The sequence below is a fragment of the Sorex araneus genome, chromosome 5 (genome assembly GCF_027595985.1).
Source record: "Sorex araneus isolate mSorAra2 chromosome 5, mSorAra2.pri, whole genome shotgun sequence".
Taxonomy (NCBI): Eukaryota; Metazoa; Chordata; class Mammalia; order Eulipotyphla; family Soricidae; genus Sorex; species Sorex araneus.
In genome coordinates, this window is record NC_073306.1 from 195,762,203 (window position 1) to 195,782,417 (window position 20,215).

At 39.2% G+C, this 20,215-nt stretch overlaps 1 protein-coding gene across 4 annotated transcripts in view; it reads left to right on the forward strand.

The window, feature by feature from the left end:
- SLC4A4 (solute carrier family 4 member 4) overlaps nucleotides 1–20,215 on the forward strand; it is a 389,797-nt gene that overhangs the window by 349,279 nt on the left and 20,303 nt on the right. For all 4 annotated transcript variants that reach the window (XM_055140936.1, XM_004617877.2, XM_004617876.2 and 1 more), the window contains 2 exons: nucleotides 8,202–8,380; nucleotides 9,712–9,784. In XM_055140936.1, coding sequence (XP_054996911.1) covers nucleotides 8,202–8,380; nucleotides 9,712–9,784 — 252 coding nt within the window. The remainder of the gene's footprint in view (nucleotides 1–8,201; nucleotides 8,381–9,711; nucleotides 9,785–20,215) is intronic.

Below are 20,215 nucleotides of genomic sequence, written 5' to 3' on the forward strand. Positions count from 1 at the left end.
AAGGTGTTTTCCCCCCACACCCTGCTTTTGGGCCACACCCAGTGGTGCTCAGGCTTACTCTTGGCTCTGTGCTCAGGGATCACTCTTGTTGGGTTCAAGAAATCATATGTTGTGTCAGAAGATTGAACTTGGGTTGGCTGCATGGAAGGCAATGTACTATTGCTCCTGTCCTAAAATGTTTTTTTAATCTCTCACATCTAACACAAGTGTCCTGTAGATAGCAGGATTTAGCAAATGCTTCAAAAGTTAGCTATGTCCCTTAAAGTTTAAAAAAATCGTCTTGTCTTCTCAATATAGACCAGTGAATGTTCTATTTTCTGAAACTGCAGATTATTTTAAGTACAAGGATAAAAAGAAAAAGTAAGTCTGTCCTTTTCATACTGTATATGCTTTGTTAATATAGACAGAAATGTCATTTGAGAATGGATCTACAGAAATAAAATTTTTGAGAAAAATGTTTAGCTTAGCCATCTATTAATTACATAAAGGATCACAAAGGGATCAGGATTAGGAGTGTGTGTGTGTGTGTGTGTGTGTGTGTTTGTGTATGTATGGAGACTTGTACAGACTTGTACACAAACTATAAGTCACTCTAAATACAGATTTAGAGAGGTTTGTAAATGATACTTAGGAGTACAAATGATAAGCTTGACTTTGTGGAGAATAATCTTACCAAAACTCTCTATAGTGACATGTGAGGAGGACTTTTGTAATCCAAGCACTGACTCTGAAAGGGAAGCACAGGCTGGCATGCTCGTCGGTCATTGCCCATCTTCCAAGCCTGCACCTCTTCAAACTAGATGGCTTAAGACAACAAGATTCTCCAATGCATATTTTTTGAGTCTACTATATGGAAATCATAGTGTTGGACCACATCAGAACTGGGAAAAATAATAATAATAATAATATGAACATAAGAATATAAAAATAATAAGAATAATAAAACATGTTTCCTTGCCTTGAAAACATTTGAATGTAATCACACAAGCTTTAACGCTAGTGTCAAGCTTTTTTTTTTGTTTGTTTTTTGGGTCACACCTGGTGATGCACAGGGGTTACTCCTGGCTTTGCACTCAGAAATTACTCCTGGCGGTGCTTCAGGGGACCATATGGGATGCTGGGAATCGAATCTGGGTCGGCTGCATGCAAGGCAAGTGCCCTACCCACTGTGCTATCTCTCCAGGCCCATGTCAAGCATTTAAGTGATGCAAAGGTACCAAAAACAGCAGGAACATTACGAAGAAAGTTACACTAATATGTCTTTATATTTAGAGGATAGGGAGGATTTTGATGAGTAGTAATTACTGATGAATAGAAATGAGATTTGGATAGCTATCAGAAGAAACTGACAGATTTGTGGATAAACCAACAATTCATTTGACCAGTGTGGAAAAAAATCATTTCAAATATAGGTTGACATCATATCACATAGAGCCTGAGACTTGCTTTCTTTCTAAAGGAACTTTCTTCAAGAGGTTTAAAAGGCCAACGTGTAAAGATTTAGAAATATAGCACTAATGCAGAATACAGCACTAATGTAGAATAGCATTTTAAAAAATAACTGCTTTTGAATAAAGCAAGGGAGACTGTCTAAGCCATTAAAATAGTCTAGACAATGAAATAAAAGAATTGACTAAGGTCATATCAGGGATGAAAGGAAAAATAAAAGAAGGGCAGGGTAGGAATTTGGGAGTTATCCAAAGAAAGCACACTCAACTTTTCAGGATTTTTACCATCGTACCAAACAAAATTGGTTGCCACTATCATCTAATATTTTTGATACCTGTTTTCCCCTCCCAAGCCCTGTCTATAACTCTTATAAGGCTATTGTCCTTGGAAGAAGCATCCTTGGCAATGTAGGAGGAATCTCAGACTCTTCTTCCAACCATGACCAGCGATTCAGGCAGTGACCTTGGAGAAGTCATGCTGAACCTGGTTTGCCTTTGACTGCTCCACGGGGATAATGAAGGATGGAGCTACCCAAAATGATGGCCAAAAACAGCCGAATGTCTTGGCATTCCGACATTAGTACAGAGCCGCTCAGCAGAGTGGAAAGGTGGATCCTGTCCCAAACAGAGCCGTCAGCCAGCCAGAGCCACTTGACGTGGAGCCAAAGCAAATGCCACCCCTGAATGTGCTCTTTAATCTTAGAATGCTTTATCTTCCTTGGGGTTGCAGGCTCATTGTTGAATCCATTTCATGCCAGTCAGATTTCTTGATAGTTTTAGATAGAATCTCCAGTTTTCACATACCACAGCCTCCTTTCCTAACAAAATAGGAGCAAAAACAACATCCACATCAAAAAGACTTTGATTTATGATGCTCTGTCCGCTGATATCACTAGATTTATGTCAAAATGGGCACTTATTTTGAAGCTATTGTCATTCAGATGAATGATTTTAAGTTTTAGCCACAAATGTGGTGAAAACCTATATGTTAGACACTCAGTTTCTATGTAAGAAGGTAATCCTTATGGTCTTGATTTTTCAATGTTTTCTACAAGGACTATGAATATTTTTAAAGTTCTATGTTGTGTCAGTTCTAATTGTGCTAAATTAGACACTGTGAATTGTATTAGTGAGGAAACTTAATGAACAAAAACCCACTTACTTCCAAAAGCACATAGCAAATCTAGCCAACTAAATATCAAAACCAAGAATATGTTTTCAGTTTTATTCAGAATAAAATATATTCCACATTCATTGCCAGTATTTTATACAAAATCAAAGATAAAGTTCCTCCTCTGTAGAACTTCTAAAAATGCTCAATAAAATGCCTGGCTTATCTGCCAGAAAGTAAGAGCAAAAACTGAGACAAAAGCAATGTCAACAAAAAAATGAATGAATCTGTGAAATTAGGAAGCCAGGGACCCTGAGACATTGTGTTAATTCTGGGAATTGAAAGTCTAAATTAAACTGACCTTTGAACTCTAGAGACAGGAATCTAACCCTAGAACTAAAGATATGAGGAGAATTATAAATGGGACAACCACTAAAATAAAAGTATCATGCCCTGTTTCTTTCCCTCATGGTGGGCAGCGGTCAGGACAGGGCTGGGAGCATCAGCTTTTGGAGAAGGTGGTTGGGCACCGGGAAAGTCTATGATCTCTCCATGTCAATACTGGGTCCACCTGGTTTGGCTTCCGGCTTTGTCTTGACCAGTCCCCTGTTTTTGTTTTTTCTTTTTTGGAGCGATAGCCAGCAGGTAGGGCATTTGCCTTGCACGAGATTGACCCAGGTTCCATCCCTCTGTCTGTTTCGGAGAGCCCGGCAAGTTACTGAGAGTATCCCACCCACAAGGCAGAGCCTGGCAAGCTACCTGTGGCACACAAGTTTTACAATGGAGACGTCACTGATGCCCGCTCAAGCAAATCAATGAACAACGGGATGACAGACAGTCACAGTGCAGTTCTAAATACAACATATTGAGCAAATTTGTCTTTTCTAAAATCCCCTATGCAGAAAACAATGGGGATCTATGCCACTGTTGGAATAACTCGGGAGTTCCCAACAGGTGAACACATGTCAAACAAAAAGAAAAAAATCTCCGAAAACGTGTATATTGGTTTTCAGTAAGAATTCACATGCCTCTGTGATTTGGAAAACATCAAATTTTGAAAGTCAAATTATGAATTAGTTATCTTTCAATTTGTTTTACTACCCCATCTCCAAAATAGACATCTGGATCTAGCGATAAAATAAAGATCTTAGAGGTAGTGAGCATTTAAAGGAAATACTACGAATGACTAATTTGAATGACTAATTTACAAAAGCTGCACTCAGGAAACCAGCTTTTTTTTTTTTTTTGGATTTTGAGGATTGCTATGGGGAAGCAATCCTCAAAATCTAGAGTAGCATTTATCAGTACAAACGTGGCAGATTTTATGTTCCAGAAGTCACTGGCAAAAGTTTTTTCTATCACACATAATTTTCTGCAGTGGAAAAGTGTTCTTCCTCTGTCGGATGGTAGGGTTTTCTTTGTCCACATAAGTGTTGTGTTAGAGAGTAAAGAGCCATCGTCGACCATTGGCCTGGTCCCTCTCTGTGATGATGTTCCAGCCGCCACCTGACAATAACTTTAAGAGACATTTCAAAGAATTACCCATGTGATACCTAGCATTCTGTAGAAGCATCAGAGATATCAAGAAATTGTTTTAAGCCACTATGTTTTCAGGTGGTCTATTTTACAGCAAAAGATAGACACAAACAGCCTCGTCGTTCATAATGAGTAAGTCCAAAGGAAAACAGCAAACAGATTAGTGGAAACAGAAAATCTTATAAACTAAACATGTATGAAAGATAATAATATCTGAACTTTTTGCATCTTGATTTAAACAAATTATATTTAATTTGCCTTTTGCCTTGGGACCAGCACCTGGCAGTGGTCAGGAATACATCCTGCTGGTGCTTAAAGGACCATCTATGATTCTGAGCATCAAGCCAGGGTCTGGGGGCTGGAGCAATAGCACAGCGGGTAGGGCATTTGTCTTGCATGAGGCCGACTAGGTTTGATTCCCAGCATCCCATATGGTCCCCTTAGCACCTCCAGGGGTAATTCCTGAGTGCAGAGCCAGGAGTAACCCCTGTGCATAGCTGACTGTGGCCCAAAAAGCAAAAACAAAAAATAAAACAAAAACAAAACAAAACAAAAATAACCCCAGGGTCTGAACTGGGGTCAGCAGCATACAAACCAAGCACCTTAACCCTTGTACTATTTTCCTATACCCCCAAACAAATTATATTTTAAAGCTTATTCTACTTATGACACAATTATTTAGGTAAATATTAAGCAAATAATTTTTAATGAATTATGTCAAGCTGCACATAATTATTCGTCTTTATTTTTATCTAAGGACTTCTTATTTTGTTATTTTGCATAGAAACATCATATTCTTCTTTGTATAAATTTTCTTTCCATACTCTTTGGCATCTGATTTTGGAAAGGATCCAGGATATTTAACTCAAATTTATTTTAGTTTAAATATGTCAAGAAAGCATAGAAATGACTTAGAGTGACATATGACATTTTTCTCCAATAGATTTTTCTTTTTTTGACCCGTTAATCTAACTAGTGTTTCTATCCTTAGCTTTCCTATTATTTGTTATATTTGTACCATTTAAATGGTCTTGAGTGATTTACTTTAAATGGGGCTTAAATGATGTGTTATTTCATTAGCTACTGTCTACTTCCCTTGTCTCATCATAACTAAATTATTTACAATTCTACTGATTAGCAAGTAGCAGTTAAATATTTTTATGTAGCAAAGAATTCGTGTTAGCCATTTAGGAGCATACATGCATGATATTTGTCATTTTTCAATAATCACTAATTGAGAATAAAATATGCATCATGATTCTACTAATGTATTTGTGATGAACAATATGAGTCAGTCCAGCTCTTTCTGTTAGTTATAGTCTAATATCAAAGACAGATTACATGCAATTCCAACAGTGCGTTGAGCACTGTGATAGAGGACAGCATAAAATAATAGACAGGGGATCACAAAGGAGGAACTATCACCTCACTGAAATCCCCTATCTCGGCTCGTTTGAGGCAAGAAAAGCTACCAGAAAAGGCAAAACCAATGAAAGCTTTAGGAAGTATTGACTGAGCCCCAGCAAAAGAAGGATGAGTAGATATTGTCCCGTGTAGGTGATGCTGTATGGGCAAAGACACAAGAGGATTAGTCAAGACATATTCATTCATCCATGAAGCATATATGGAGAATTACATGTGATCTAAAGTGACAGTGACATGGGATCCAGAGAAAGATGAAAACTGGGCTGCGAGTGTGGAAGGACCATGAGTAGTCTAGAGTAATGGCATTCACAGGCAGCATTCACATTCACAGTACCTTCACAGGCAGCATGTACAGGCATGTACATGCACAGCATGTCCGTTCACAGGCCCCATCTCCCGCTGGAATAACTCACCTTAGGTGTCACTAGAATCCAAACACTTGTTCCCAGCTTCTCTGTTAACAGTTTGGTTCTAATAACAGTCACTGGCACAGATTATGGCAGCAACTTGTGACTCACCTACAGTCCGTGACTTTTCCCATTCCTCATCTAACAATCATAGAACATAAGCAAATGATGTAACTCTTCCTTGAAATCTCTAATGATTTCTCATTCTATTTGGCATACACACCTAAACTCTTACTGTTTTCATTAGTACTTATTACTCTTTAAGATACTATTTCATTTATTTAAGTTGCCCGTTCTAGTCTCGATAGAATGGAATGTCCACAGTGCAGGAAATGTGTCTGTTTTACTCACAGATGTGTCACCAACACCTAGGACTGTCTCCTGTCAGTAAGTCACCAGTATTTGTTTTTAAAAAATGAAGGATCAAAGTTCAAGATCTGTCTGGACACTCTCTTTATAAGTCACTCTTGATCGAGTTTATTTCAGTCCATCCCGGCCTTTGCTCCCCGTTCACTGACCTTAGCTTACTCTTAGTTCTTACCCTTATGCTTCAAACTGTACTGGAAGGAACTGGGGTTAGGAGTCTACACGAATGTTTTTGTCTCCCAAGGACAGTTGTACTCTTCGATCAATGTGGAAAGCAAATACATGTTTTTCTTCCTTGTATTAGCATATCGTTGCCTGTGATGAGTTCTCAGAGAACGTGAGCGTGTCCGTGTAAGTGAGGAGAGGGTGAAGTCTTGGCATTTCACCGCGCCGAGAGCAGCGTTCCCACCAACTGTAACGGGATCGAAATGATAACAGTGACCGGGTTCCTCGTGTAAATCACATCCCCATGTTTTGCAGCTAGCCTCTCAATTCCCTCAGATTGCTCACACCCTGGCTCTTGCTGCCGCTGCTCGCATGCTGTGAAAATGCAGTGCTCTGTTTCCTCGGGCTCCATAGGGGTATCAAGCGTTGGGTTTCTTCATAAATACAGCAGAGAAATACAACCATAGAATAACATTGTGGACACATCCAACAATATTTATTTAGTGAGTAAGAGCTAGCCCTTTTGTTACATTGTCTCTTCTTCCAGTCAATAAATGTTATTGTGACCACTGGGCTATGCTTGAAGTCAGTCTGTCCTTATTAAGATAGTATTCATTACCATAATGGTAATGTGTAACAGTTTGTTGAACCACTATTTTCATATATCACGAAAGGTGAAAAGTAGCTGCTTTTAGAGGATTAATTTACAGATGCTGAAGACGGTCAGTGTGTCAAGCATAATACTGGATACTGAACTACCAAGTCAAGAAGGCACCTAATGGGGGCTGGAGCGATAGCACAGTGGGTAGGGCATTTGCCTTGTACACAGTCAACTGGGGTTCGATTCCCAGCATACCATATGGTCCCCCAAGCACCTCCAGCAGTAACTCCTGCGTGCAGAGCCAGGAGTGACCCCTGAGCATCACTGGATGTGACCCAAAAGCAAAAAAAAAAAAAAAAAAAAAAAAGAACACACCTGTTGAAGGCGCTCATCGTGCCTAGTTAATGACAGTACTCTAAGACTTGTCCTTTGAACAGCTGGTGGAAGGGGAGGTACACTGACCCCATGCTGTTGAAAATCTACATGTAATTTTTACTCTGTCCTCCCCAATCTAGCCCACTGTTGACAAAAGGCCTTACCTGTGACATAACTAACTAGCATAAAATTTGTTATTTACTGAATTCCTAAAGTAAGGAAAATATTAGAAAATCACAGGAGAAAAATACCTTTACACATATATGGAAAATACTTTTACACATATATTGGAAAAATACACACAGAAGTGGGTTTATGTTTTTCAGACCCATGTTGCTCAAGGTCCACTCTACACTACATCAACATTTTTTCAGCTCCTGCTGAGTGAGAGCTACTGCCACTTAAGTTCCCACAAGATGCTTCTACCCATTACTTCATTGAAGGACCAGATAGCGCTTCGAGGTAGACAAAGTGTTGTCATTACGAATACACAATTGGATGCAGAAAAGATAACTAAGAAAGAGCAGTGATTTAGCTATGACTTAAATCTGAGTTTAGAGGAAGCGTCTTGTTGCAGCTTGGTTGTGAATTGGTAGGGAACAATCCTATGAAAATTAAAAAGTCAAGGAGATATTTGGTATAGTTGATATTTTTATCAAACAGAGGACACTGACTTTCTTGTAGTCACCTTAATTCCTGTCTGGAAATGTCAATGGTCAGCAAACATGAGTGTCTAATCCACATGGTTTTCTTAACTCTTTCCACAGAAAGGAGCTGGATACCACCTGGACCTCTTTTGGGTGGCAGTGCTCATGGTGGTGTGTTCCTTCATGGCCCTCCCGTGGTATGTGGCTGCTACTGTCATCTCCATCGCTCACATTGACAGCTTGAAGATGGAAACAGAGACATCCGCGCCTGGAGAACAACCAAAGTTTCTTGGAGTGAGGTACGTAAAGTTAGAGGAAACGGACTCGGAAAACACAAGATGCACTCATCTAGATGTCTGTGTCCATCGCACCTGAGTGGGCGGGGGTGAAGGACAAAGAACTGGTGTGGATTCATTTATTCCTATACTGTTATACAAATGAGTAAACCTGCATCGGAGATTCTTTTCATTTCACGTCTCGTGATACATACATTTCATTCTGTCAATGCAAAGCCTACATGATCCCATGTAAAAAATACAAACAATCCACTTGTTCTCTTCAGCATCCGGGTCATTTTGATGCCGTAGTATTTGCTCCATTTGAGTCATATCTAGAAGTGAAACCTTGAGGCAGAGAGATGGCACAGTGGCTCTGGAGCTTGCCTTGCCAACAGTCAAACAGGGTTTGGTCCCCTGAGCACTGTCAGCAGTGATCCCTCAGCCCAGAAACAGGAGTGCTCACTCAATGAGCACAACTGCCTGTGACACAAAGTCACTAATATAAAATACAGGTGAAAACCTTTAATTTCTCAGATTTATTCAGAGTCCTTAAAACTCTTGACACAAATTTAAAATATTTTGAGCTTTTATTAAGAGTCTCTGAAGGGTAAAATCTGTCCCCCCCGCCCAGTTTACTTTCTGTCCCCTGAAGCGCTGACAAACTTGCCCTTCAGCAGTAAAATTTGGGTAGCCATGCAGAGTAAAAGTGTAAGATCTTTATATCCTGTGGAGTGCTTTTCATGGGAACCCCTGTTCTTGAATGCTTGAGTGAATAATTCTGACAGAACCATCATTTTCCATGTCTAAACAGTGGGTTATTATTTCCTGGGGCTAGGGGAAGAAAGAGTGTTGGATGAGAATCATATTTATTAAAAAGTACTTTTGTTGTTGTGGATTTGGACATTAAGCTGATGGAGTTTATTGCACTTATGAAATTTCCCTACGTTGGGTGCTAATTTGACTATAGGACAATGTAGTATCTGTTTGCTCTATAAGAAGGTGTAATTTCACACCAGCAGTTGTTTAAAAATGAAGATTTCAAAGAGGTCAGTATTTTGATGGATCAAGAGCAAATTATCTTTCTTTTTTGACTCTCAAATGAGCAAAAGATTTAGCATAGAATTTCATATTTCATAGTACTGAAACTTTAAGAGAATTCATGGTTGTATTGATCTGTAGGCTATCATTGAGGTATTAAGTACATCTGATATAAACATCTTTGCTGTCTTAGTCAAACACTGATTCAGTGAATGTTAGTGTTTTGTTTTGGGTTTGTTTTCTTCTTATGGTGTAAAAACATGCCTGATTATGAAAACAATTGGTTGATTAGTAATCTTTTGATTTGATTTCAGAGAACAAAGAGTCACTGGAACCCTTGTGTTTATTCTGACTGGTCTGTCAGTTTTTATGGCTCCCATCCTGAAGGTAACTATGTAAATGCTCATCTCTTTCCTTTTCTCAAAACACTGACAGATAATTGAATACACAAACAGTAGATTTCCTTGGAAAATTCTTGTTAATTCTTTGGTACACTGAAGGTGGTCAGATAGAATGAGAAATTTTGAAAATCTTTATTTGTTTAATATTTTTGTTCGTTCGTTGAGGAGACACACCTGCACTGTTCAGGGCTTACTCCTGGCCCTGAGCGCAAGGATCATTCCTGGACTCGGGACCATATAGGGTGGCAAGGATTGTACCTGGGTCAGTTGCATGTAAGGCAAGTACCGTACCTGCTGAACTATCTCACTCCAAAATTATTTTAATATTTTATTTTACACCTTATTGAATGGATAAAAAAAATGTGACACATATGCACAGTGGGGATAGAATGAAACAGCAGCAGTACAGTGACATTTAGTGAATTGTGGAAACATTAATGGACCTTGAAGACATTATATTGAAGCACTGTAGCACTGTCCTCTCATTGTTCATCAGTTTGCTCGAGCAATATATTAAGGAAAATAAATTTGACTAGAAAAGAAAATACTGTATGAACTCAGATATCTTTGAACTCTAAAGTTGGGGTCGGAGACACAGAACAGGTAAGGATCTTGCTTTGCCAATCTGGGTTCAATCACTGGGACCCCATATGGTCCTCGGAGTCCCTCCAGGAGTGATTCTGACTGCAAAGCCAGTAGTAAGCCTGATCACTACCAGCTGTGACCTCCAAACCAAAATAAATAAAACAGACAAATAAACAAAACCAGCTTCACCGATGCAGAAAACAGATTGATTGCCAGAAACAGGTGATGAAGTGAGTAAAGGGAGTCACTGTTACTGTATCATTGTCATCCCATTGTTCACCGGTTTACTCGAGAGGGCAGCAGTAATGTCTCCATTCGTCCCAGCCCTGAGATTTTAGCAGCCTCTCCTTACTCGTCTTTCCCAATGATTGGATAGTTTTTCAGTGTCAGGGGAATGAGACCTGTTATGGTTACTGTTTTTGGCATATAGTATACGCCACGGGGAGCTTGCCAGGCTCTGCCATGTGGGCGGGACACTCTCGGTAGCTTGCCAGGCTCTCCGAGAGGCATATATGTATCTCCCTATTAATCAAAAGATGATTTTCTCTTACTTTTCAATTTTGTTTGAATACAGTCAATTTTCTGACTTATTTTAATAAATAATTTTCATCTAAAATAATTATTTTATTTATGTTGAAAGAGTTTTGATAACTATTGACATCAACAAGAGTGCAGAATATCATATTGTTTTACCAGTCATTTTATATGAAGTAGGTATGAAGGTGGAAGGCCACTGGCCCTCTGAGAGTCTAGAGCTGACTCAGCAGTTATAAAGTATAAATTCTCAGTTATAAAATAGAAAAATCAGGAAGATATGATGTAAAATATGCTCATAGTTTGTAATATTGCATTTTATATTTGAAAATTGCTGAGGATAGATATGTATTAAAAGTTCTCATCACAAGAATAAAACTGTGTATGATGATGTATGTTACCCTCTATCATAAGTAGTAGCACTGTCATCCCATTGTTTATCAATTTGCTCGAGCGAGCACAGTAACATCTCCATTGTGAAACTTGTTACTGTTTTGGCCTATCGAATACACCACGGGTAGCTTGCCAGACTCTGCCGTGAGGGCGGGATATTCTCTGTAGCTTGCTGGGCTCTCCAAGAAGGAGGGAGGAATCAAACCCAGGTCAACTGCATGCAAGGCAAATGCCCTACCCTCTGTGCTATTGCTATAGCCACCCTCTATCATAGATATTGAATTATGTTCTACAGCAGGAATGAATGTTTTATTTATTTATTTATTTTCTTTCAAATATGTAATTTTTGGGGCCAGAGAAAAAAGACTGACTTTGTCTTCAGGTGTGTTTAGGCTAATAATCCAACATATAAAAATTATAAGAAGAGATTTAAATGCTCATCTAGCACAGTGGTAGGGTGTTCGCCTTTCATGTGGCCGACCCATGTTCGATTTCTCCACCCCTCTTGGAGAGCCCGGCAAGCTACAGAGAATATCAAGCCTGCACAGCAGAGCCTGGCAAGCTACCCGTGGCATATTAGATTTGCAAAAAACAGTAACAATAAGTCTCACAATGAGAGACGTTACTGGTGCCTGCTCGAACAAATCGAAGAGCAACGGGATGACAGTGACAGATTTTTATCTTAGCTTTCATAATATAAATCAATTGGTCTAATTAACTTATAAATAAAATGTAAATATGTATATCATGTAATATGTATAAAGAAATTTAAAATAAATTCAGAGAAGTTGTTTCTGGCTTGAGAACATTGAAAGTTTAGCTCTTCTGTTCTGGATGGACATAGTGGAATCTAGTGTCACTTTTGCTGGTATGAAGTAGGTTGTAGGGTAGATTTGAAGTTCTTAGGGTTTCATGGGATGGAGTGATAGCACAGCAGTAGGGCATTCGCCTTGCACGCAGCCAACCCATGTTCAATTCCTCCGCCCCTCTCAGAGAGCCCGGCAAGCTACTGAGAGTATTGTACTCGCTCGCACAGCAGAACTTGGCAAGCTACCTGTGGCATATTCAATATACCAAAAACAGCAATAATAAGTCTCACAATGAGAGACATTACTGGTGCCCGCTCGAGCAAACTCGATGAGCAATGGGATGACAGTGACAGTGATAGGTTTCATATCATCAGTTCCACTGCTAACATATTTCCTGATCACCCACATTGTTATTTCAGTCCGTATAAAAGACCAAAAGCATCTTTTATGCAGGAGTCCCCCATACCTGTACTTTCACATTCAACATTATTAATTACCACAGTCAGCAATGGTCTAAAAATATTACATATAATCAGATAGAAAAATACAGTAATAAGGTATTTTGAAAGAAAGAGCAGAGGAGACTGAGTGAGCTTTCAAATAACATAGCATATTGTTATAATTTTATAAATAAAAATAATATTTTATTATTGGGTCTTTAAAGACCTAATTTATGACTTAAACATTCTCATAGGTCTATATGTATAGGAAAATATTGTATGTGTGTATATATATACCTATAAACATGCATGTATATATGTGAATGTATAAAATACAAAATGTATCTGTATATTGTATATTTTATAAAATATTAAAAATTTATATGTACATAAAATCAGTATTATTCTGTAGTTTCAGAAGTCCACTAGTGTTTATGGAACATAAACATAACCCCTGCAGGTAATGGGGGCTACAATGCTACATGAACAATAAACCCTATCTGGAGACATCTATTTTTAGAGAGATCATTGCAGGAAATTATGTCCTATTTGTGGGAAACTCCATTAGGAATAAATTTGTCTTCAGGTTCCCTAGAGATGAGTTTGTGCGACCAAATTGCAAAACAATTTTTGTGAAATCTCAATGGTCTTACTAGTTTGCCACTAGTAAGACATAGACAGAAAAATGTTCGTTCAAATTTACTTATCAGTCCCTGTCCATTAGGACAGACCTTACTCCCTTTCATTAATGCAGTATGACATTTCAATTCAAAAAAATGTTGTATATGTTGTATGTGGTAAATGTTCCTTTTGGTTGTTCTTATAGCAAATTGGTTTTAATATTAGAAAACCTGTCAGCTGAGTAATCATGTATCATTCTGCAGAGCACTGATACTGTCGAAATGGCTATTTTTAGAAAGAGAGGCAAGACACGTTTTCAGCAACACCTCTCCCCGTTTTGTCACTTGGCACCCAAATATGGCTGCAGAGACGTTGAAAGCTAAAAGCGCTTTTGTTCTCTCGGTTACAATGGTTCTCTAGTCCCCTGATATGCACTTTGCCTTAGGAAATGATTGAATACTGCGGGAACAGGCAGGTGTAAGGAATCAATGAGGGCTGAGCTTGCTCTGCTCTGGCCCATCCGTCCTGAAGTAACCCCAACATCGGCTCATCCTCAGTCAGCTGCTGGTGTTCCCAAGTGGGGCTATTTCCCCCTGGCAAGCTGGGGTCCACCCAAAGTGTCATTGTAAGAATCAGTGGAGAATTGGTCTAGCAAAAAAATATTTATGTTGGACAATATTTTGCCCAAACTGTGGGAAATGAACTTGTTTCTGCTAATGTAGTTTCTAACACACTATAGGAAACCTAGATTTAAAAACAAGAACGAGAGGCTCTTGGGCATTGGAGACAGTAAGTAAGCTATTCCTAACTTTAGGAATTACATTTGCTAATTTCTGAACAAATGCATTTTTTTTAACATTGAAGTTTGATAAACTAAATGCATTCTCAACACAAATCTTACAAGTTTGAGAAGTCAATAAAGGAAGCAGCTGATCCTAGGATACAATATAATTCTTTTCTTCTTCTTTTTTTTTAAATGGCTTTTGGGCCAGACCCAGTGGTGCTCAGGAGTTTCTCTTGGCTCTGTACTCAGGGATCATTCCTGGCAGTGCTCGGGGGAGACCAAATGGGGTGCCGGGGTTAGAATCTGGGTCAGTTACATGCAAGGCAGATTCCCTCCCCTCTGTACTATTGCTCCAGCCTCATGAAGGTGCAGTTTAAAATCTAATTGAGAAAACGTCCTGGATAATAATTAACCTGAGAATTCACATAAGAAGTATGGTGTCTGGGGGGACGTTAAAGGGGACCTTCTTTCCTTAATTACAGGAAGAAGAGTTTGTCTTTGAAAGGGAGATCAAATGGCTGGGATCAAAGAAATGTGTTTTCTTTTTTTAATGCTTCCTAAATTTTTTATTGACTTCGGTATATTTATATGACCTCAAAATATACTTTGGGGAATACATGCATATATTTGTCTTTTTTTTACTATTAATTTTCTTTAGTTCACTCAATCACCATGAGATAGAGCATTGCAAAGCTGCTCGTGATTGGGTTTCAGTCATGCAATGTTTGAACACCCATCCGTCCACCAGTGTAATTTCAAAACACCAATATCTCCAGTTTCCTTCGCAGCCCTCCAAATTACCTCCCACCCCAGACTACCTCTGTAGTAGGCAGCTTTCTTTTTTTTTTCTCTTTCTCTCTCTCTCATTTTAGGCATTATGGTTTGCAATACAGATGCAAAAAGGTTATCATGTAAAGGATATGATGGCATGTAAAGGATATGATAAAGGTGAAATGTATATGCATATATTTGTATATGTATACCTTTAACCTACTTTCAACACTGGTTTGTGACTTTTCTTTTTAAATGGAAGTGCTCAACAGCTTCCCTTACATTTTCCCACTAGTTTAGTGGCCTCAGCGGATCTTAGTAATTTTCACTCATGCATTAAATTGTGTAGGTAGTTGTTACCCATAACTGCTTGTGCAGACTTACTTTAAACCTGGATTTTATAGCCTCTGTTTAAAGACCTTTGTCTTCTTGCACAGAAGAATGCAAGGACTTAGAGTTTTCTAGGTTAAAGTTCACAAAGACACTTTAGCCAGCCACAGTCATATATACCTCACATCTCAATACTGATTTCCTATGGAACTATTGCAAATCAGGAATAACTGGCTTCTCAGGCTGGTTGGACAGTTTAGATCTGTGCTACGGCAAGTGGAAATATTACCCGTTAATCTAGTGCTCTGTATGGGAGGGCTAGGGAACTTGAAAGGGCAACCAAGGATGAAGGGCAGTTCCCGCAGCTTACTTTTTCCATTCTGCTGGCAAGCCTAAGAAGCAAAGAGCAAGTAAGCTCACGGCCGCTCCTGCTGCCTTCTCTCAAGCAGGTCTATCTCTAACACAAGGAGTGGCCAGAGTGTCTCTTTCAGCTGTAATGTTTCAAGTTCAGTGTTCTCAATTGAAGGATAACATTTTATTTGTGTTTGGCAACATTGGGTAAACTATGCACCACACTCTGCCCTGTAATCAGGGAAACAAAGAGCAATGAGAGTGAAGATGATGATGACGACGGTGATGGATGTTGGCAGTGATGATGGTGATGCTATGGTAATAGTAAATCCTGTCTACGGAGCTTAGTATTGGACTAGGATCTCTGCACAATTTTTTAAATTTCGTTCTCGAATAACAATAGCAACAGCATGCTAATTATTGTATCCATTTTAGAGATAAGAAAATTTCTGAATAACTTGCCAGGCTACAAAATTTCCTAAATGGGAGAGCCAAGATTTGAACTCAAGCACTTTAGACTCCAAAGCCTAATCTCATAACCATCACGGTGAACTTTTCAAAAATAAAACAGTGCTTTCCTCAAAGAATGAATTCACTTCGTTTTCCATGAGATGATCTTCCCAAGTTTCTTTGATCTTGTTTTTAGTTCTCCTATGTAGCAAAAGTATGGCACTGTTTCAAACTCTTTATACCTCATTCCGTGGTTTCTTCACTAAGGACTGACTCACAGATCAGCAGCTTTCTTATCAGACAGATTTTAAGACTTAAGGGCTTTAGAATGTAATTTTAATAACATGCTCCCTACAGTTGCTGTAGTTGAAAGGGCCAATATTAGAGTTTTAATAAAACCAAGCTTCAAATTTGACCTCTACAACCAACCTAAACCTGTGTCAGCCCATCTTTAACATGGAGGAGCAGAAGAGAATTGTGATTTGCAGTTGGAACTTTTTCATTTTTCCAGTCAAAGTACTAGTGTTAATAACAGCAATGCCACGTTTATTGCTATATGGTTGGTGTCTGTATGAAATAGGACCAAATTAGATATTTTGTGCCATGTAATTTTTACTATAACCACTATGATATTTTAATATTTATAATTATACTTTTTTACTTTCTGATTATGATCTAGTTTTTTTTGCATAATTTTATCATTTGGCAATTTGTGGTAGGCCCATGAACTTAGCATAATCTTCTGCTTTTGTGTTTTAACTTCTCTAGATTTACTTGGTAAAAATGTCTACCTGCTATGAGTGTGTTCACTGGTTTAGCTTAAGTTTACAATCTCTTTTTTAAATACATCCTTCTTTCCCTTCCTTTGAGAAATATCTAATATAATGAATGATTCTATTTTGATGAATTTTTAAGGATTGATCTTCTGATATGACTCTTGAATAAAATCCAATTTTAAACAATACCATTTAATCCAGTAGTGTGCTCCAATTTCTATAAGATTTCCAAACTGGGAGATTTAAATTTCATAAGATGTTTGTACCACAATGAAGTTGGCCCAAAACATGTGTTTGGTTTTAACATACTTGCTTGTAGTCTCTTATATACATTATTCATCCCTCTCAGAGAGCCCAGCAAAATACTGAGAGTATCTTGCCCACACAGCAGAGCCTGGAAAGCTCTCCATGGTGCATTCGATATGCCAAATACAGTTACAATAGCGGGTCTCATTCCCCTGACCCTGAAAGAGCCTCCAATATGGCACCGTTGGGAAGGATGAGTAAGGAGTGGCTGCTAAAATCTCGGGGCTGGGACGGATGGAGACATTACTGGTGCCTCAAGCAAATCAATGAATGACGGAATGACAGTGATACAGTGAAGTTGACCCCAAACCAAATTATTAGCCTTTATTATAAATATACTTCCATTTCATCAATTTTTTAAAAACTACTGTATCTGTGGTTTTTTTTTTTACAATCTGTGCCCAATCTGACAATATTTGTCACTTAAACTTAGAGAGAACAAATCAGATTTTAAAAGTACACACAATTTTCTTTCATTTTGGCCCTAGAACTACATTGGGGAAAAATATCTTGCTAAGTTTAGATAAAGCCTGAGATTTCCTTTGTGATTACTTTTTTTTCATGTTCCAAAATGCTTCACTCAAAAATAGTTCCTATTGAAGAGTTTCCAACTAGTTTCCCATGAACTATACGTCTATTTACCTCTATACCTTTATTTTTATAAGAAATTAGAAATGAAACATTAGCCCCCAAAATCACATTTCGAGAAAAGATAGAATTGTCCTCGTATGCAGAAAACAGATAAAAAATTTAAATGAGCCAACATTATCATAGGTCCCTTTGTTAATTAGACTTTTTTATATTTTTGGCTTATGTATACAGAGAAAGTATAAGAATGTTCAAGGACATAAAGACTTGTGGCAGAATCCCCCTGGCTTGAATGTGCTGTGTTCACCTCTTTGCACCCCTGGAGTCCAGCCTGTGGCTTCCCACCACTCCCACCACTTCAACACTTGATGCCATTTTTCCGCCTGGTCCCATGATTAAATTAGCTCAGCAAAATTGGTAGTCTTTTTAAGAAGCCTGTGACATTTTATATAGATAGCACTGTAGCACTGTCATCCCGTCTTTCATTGATTTGCTCGAGCGGGCACCAGTAACGTCTCCATTGTGAGACTTGCTGTTACTGTTTTTGGGATATCAAATGCGCCACGGGTAGCTTGCCAGGCTCTGCTGTGCGGGTAGAATAGTCTTGGTAGCTTGTCGGGCTCTCTGAGAGGGATGGAGGAATCGAACCTGGGTTGGCTGCATGCAAGGCAAACGCCCTACCCGTTGTGCTATCGCTCCAGTCCAAGGTATGTATTCTGCAGTCAGTCAGTAACAATTAGAGACAGTGACACATTTGGGATTCATTATATCCCTAGCTGTGGCCAAAACATCTCAGGTGTAGAACTGTTCAGGTTTTCACATGAAAAAAACTGATCAAGGGCTGGAGCGATAATACAGCAGGTAGGGCCATATGTTTGCCTTGCATGTGGCCAACCCGGGTTTGATTCCCAGCATCCCATACGGTCCCCAGAGCACCGCCAGGAGTCATTCCTGAGTGCAAAGCCAGGAGTAACCCCTGTGCATCACTGGGTGTGACCTAAAAAGAAAAAAAAACTGATCTAAGCTGTGCATCCATTTTAATGTATGCAGTAGTTTATCCCCACCCCCACCCCCATATTTTGTTCTATGGAAAGGTTGATAAAAATTGTACTTCAGTTTTTATTTAGTTTTTAGTTTGGACACCAGCATGCTCAGGAATCACTCCTGACAGGACTTAGGGGACCATATGTGGTGTCAGGGATCGACTGGATTGTCCATGTGGCAAGGCAAATGCCCTACTCATGTACTATCATGCAAGTTCCTCAGATTTGGGGTGGGGGTGTTGTGGGGTCGGGCACACCCATTGGTTTTCAGCACTTTCTCCTGGCTTATTACTCCTGATGAGCACATATGTGGTGCCAGAGATAGATCCCAGGTTGAATGCATATAAGGCAAGCACCTACATGCCATTGGGCCCCTGTACTTCAATTTTAATACATGCAATCATTCTTTTTATCCTCATTTATTTGTTTGTTTTGATGCCAGTGATGATCATTACTGTTCATAATAGTGTTTTGTGGAAACACCATCCACCAGTGTCCTTTTCCCTCCACTCTGTGTCATCACAGCTGCAATGGCAAACTCTGTTCTGTAAACCAGTCTGTTTCCTTTGCCTTTTTGTTACTGTTATTTCTCCTTTATTTTTTTTAAGTTTTATTTTTTATAAATTTATTCACAGTAATGGATTTCATTCAGTATTGCAACACCAATCCTACCACCGTTACACCTTCCCACCACCCTTCTTTCGAAGTTTCTCACCACCACTCAAGCCTGCCCCACAGGCAGATGCTGATTTATTTATTTTGTGTTGCTTGTTAGGCATAGCATGAGATATTGCATGGATGCATAAGTGGCAGCGAGCTCCTGGAATTCTAAAATTTTAAATAATTGGGTTCGGGAGACATCTCTGCAGCAAGCTGATGGGTACCAAGACTCATTTGTGAGTCTCTGGATCATGGCCATTAATGCGTTTAAATGGCACCAGGAGACAGTTCGAGGGTGTGACAGCCAGGGCCCCAGAAGGGCAGGGAGATGCGAAGGAACAGCCTGTCCCCAATTCCTTGAGGCCTGGAGTTTGCAGTCACTGGTCCCACGTACCTGGGCTTTTCTTTAGCTTCTGGAGGTTTGCGGCCACCGGGATTCATAGGGGGCAGGTGGAGGGGTGATGCCTGCTCCCATCTGAGGTGCCCCAGTGAAATCAGCCTGGGCAAGGTCCGGAACGTCTCTGGGCGAGCTGTTCAGTTCCAAGATGTGTTTGTGAGCCTCTCCTGTTTCTTTAAAGCCAGCTTGCTGGCTTCAGTAACCTGCTCTATGGAGATTCGTTAAGATTGAACTTAACTGCAGTTTTCATTTTCCAGCCTCGAAAACTCCTGAAATTACTGAACTTCTTTCCAAACTCCAAACTTGAAAACATTTTATTGTCCGGAGAGAAAACTTCCCCCAGAATGACATCATCTTTCATTTATCCTCGTTTCCTCAGTGTAGCTAATTTTCCTCAAGGCTAGCCATTTCAGATGTCTAGGAATTAAGTTGCTGGACATTATATTGAAACGTCTCATTCACGTGACATTAATATAAAGAAAGTTAAAGCACCTTACGTTAATGTAAAATACTTGTCTGTTGATGCATTTAAATGTATCTATTCTACTTTAGAAGATGTCTATAAATCCTGTGTGTAAT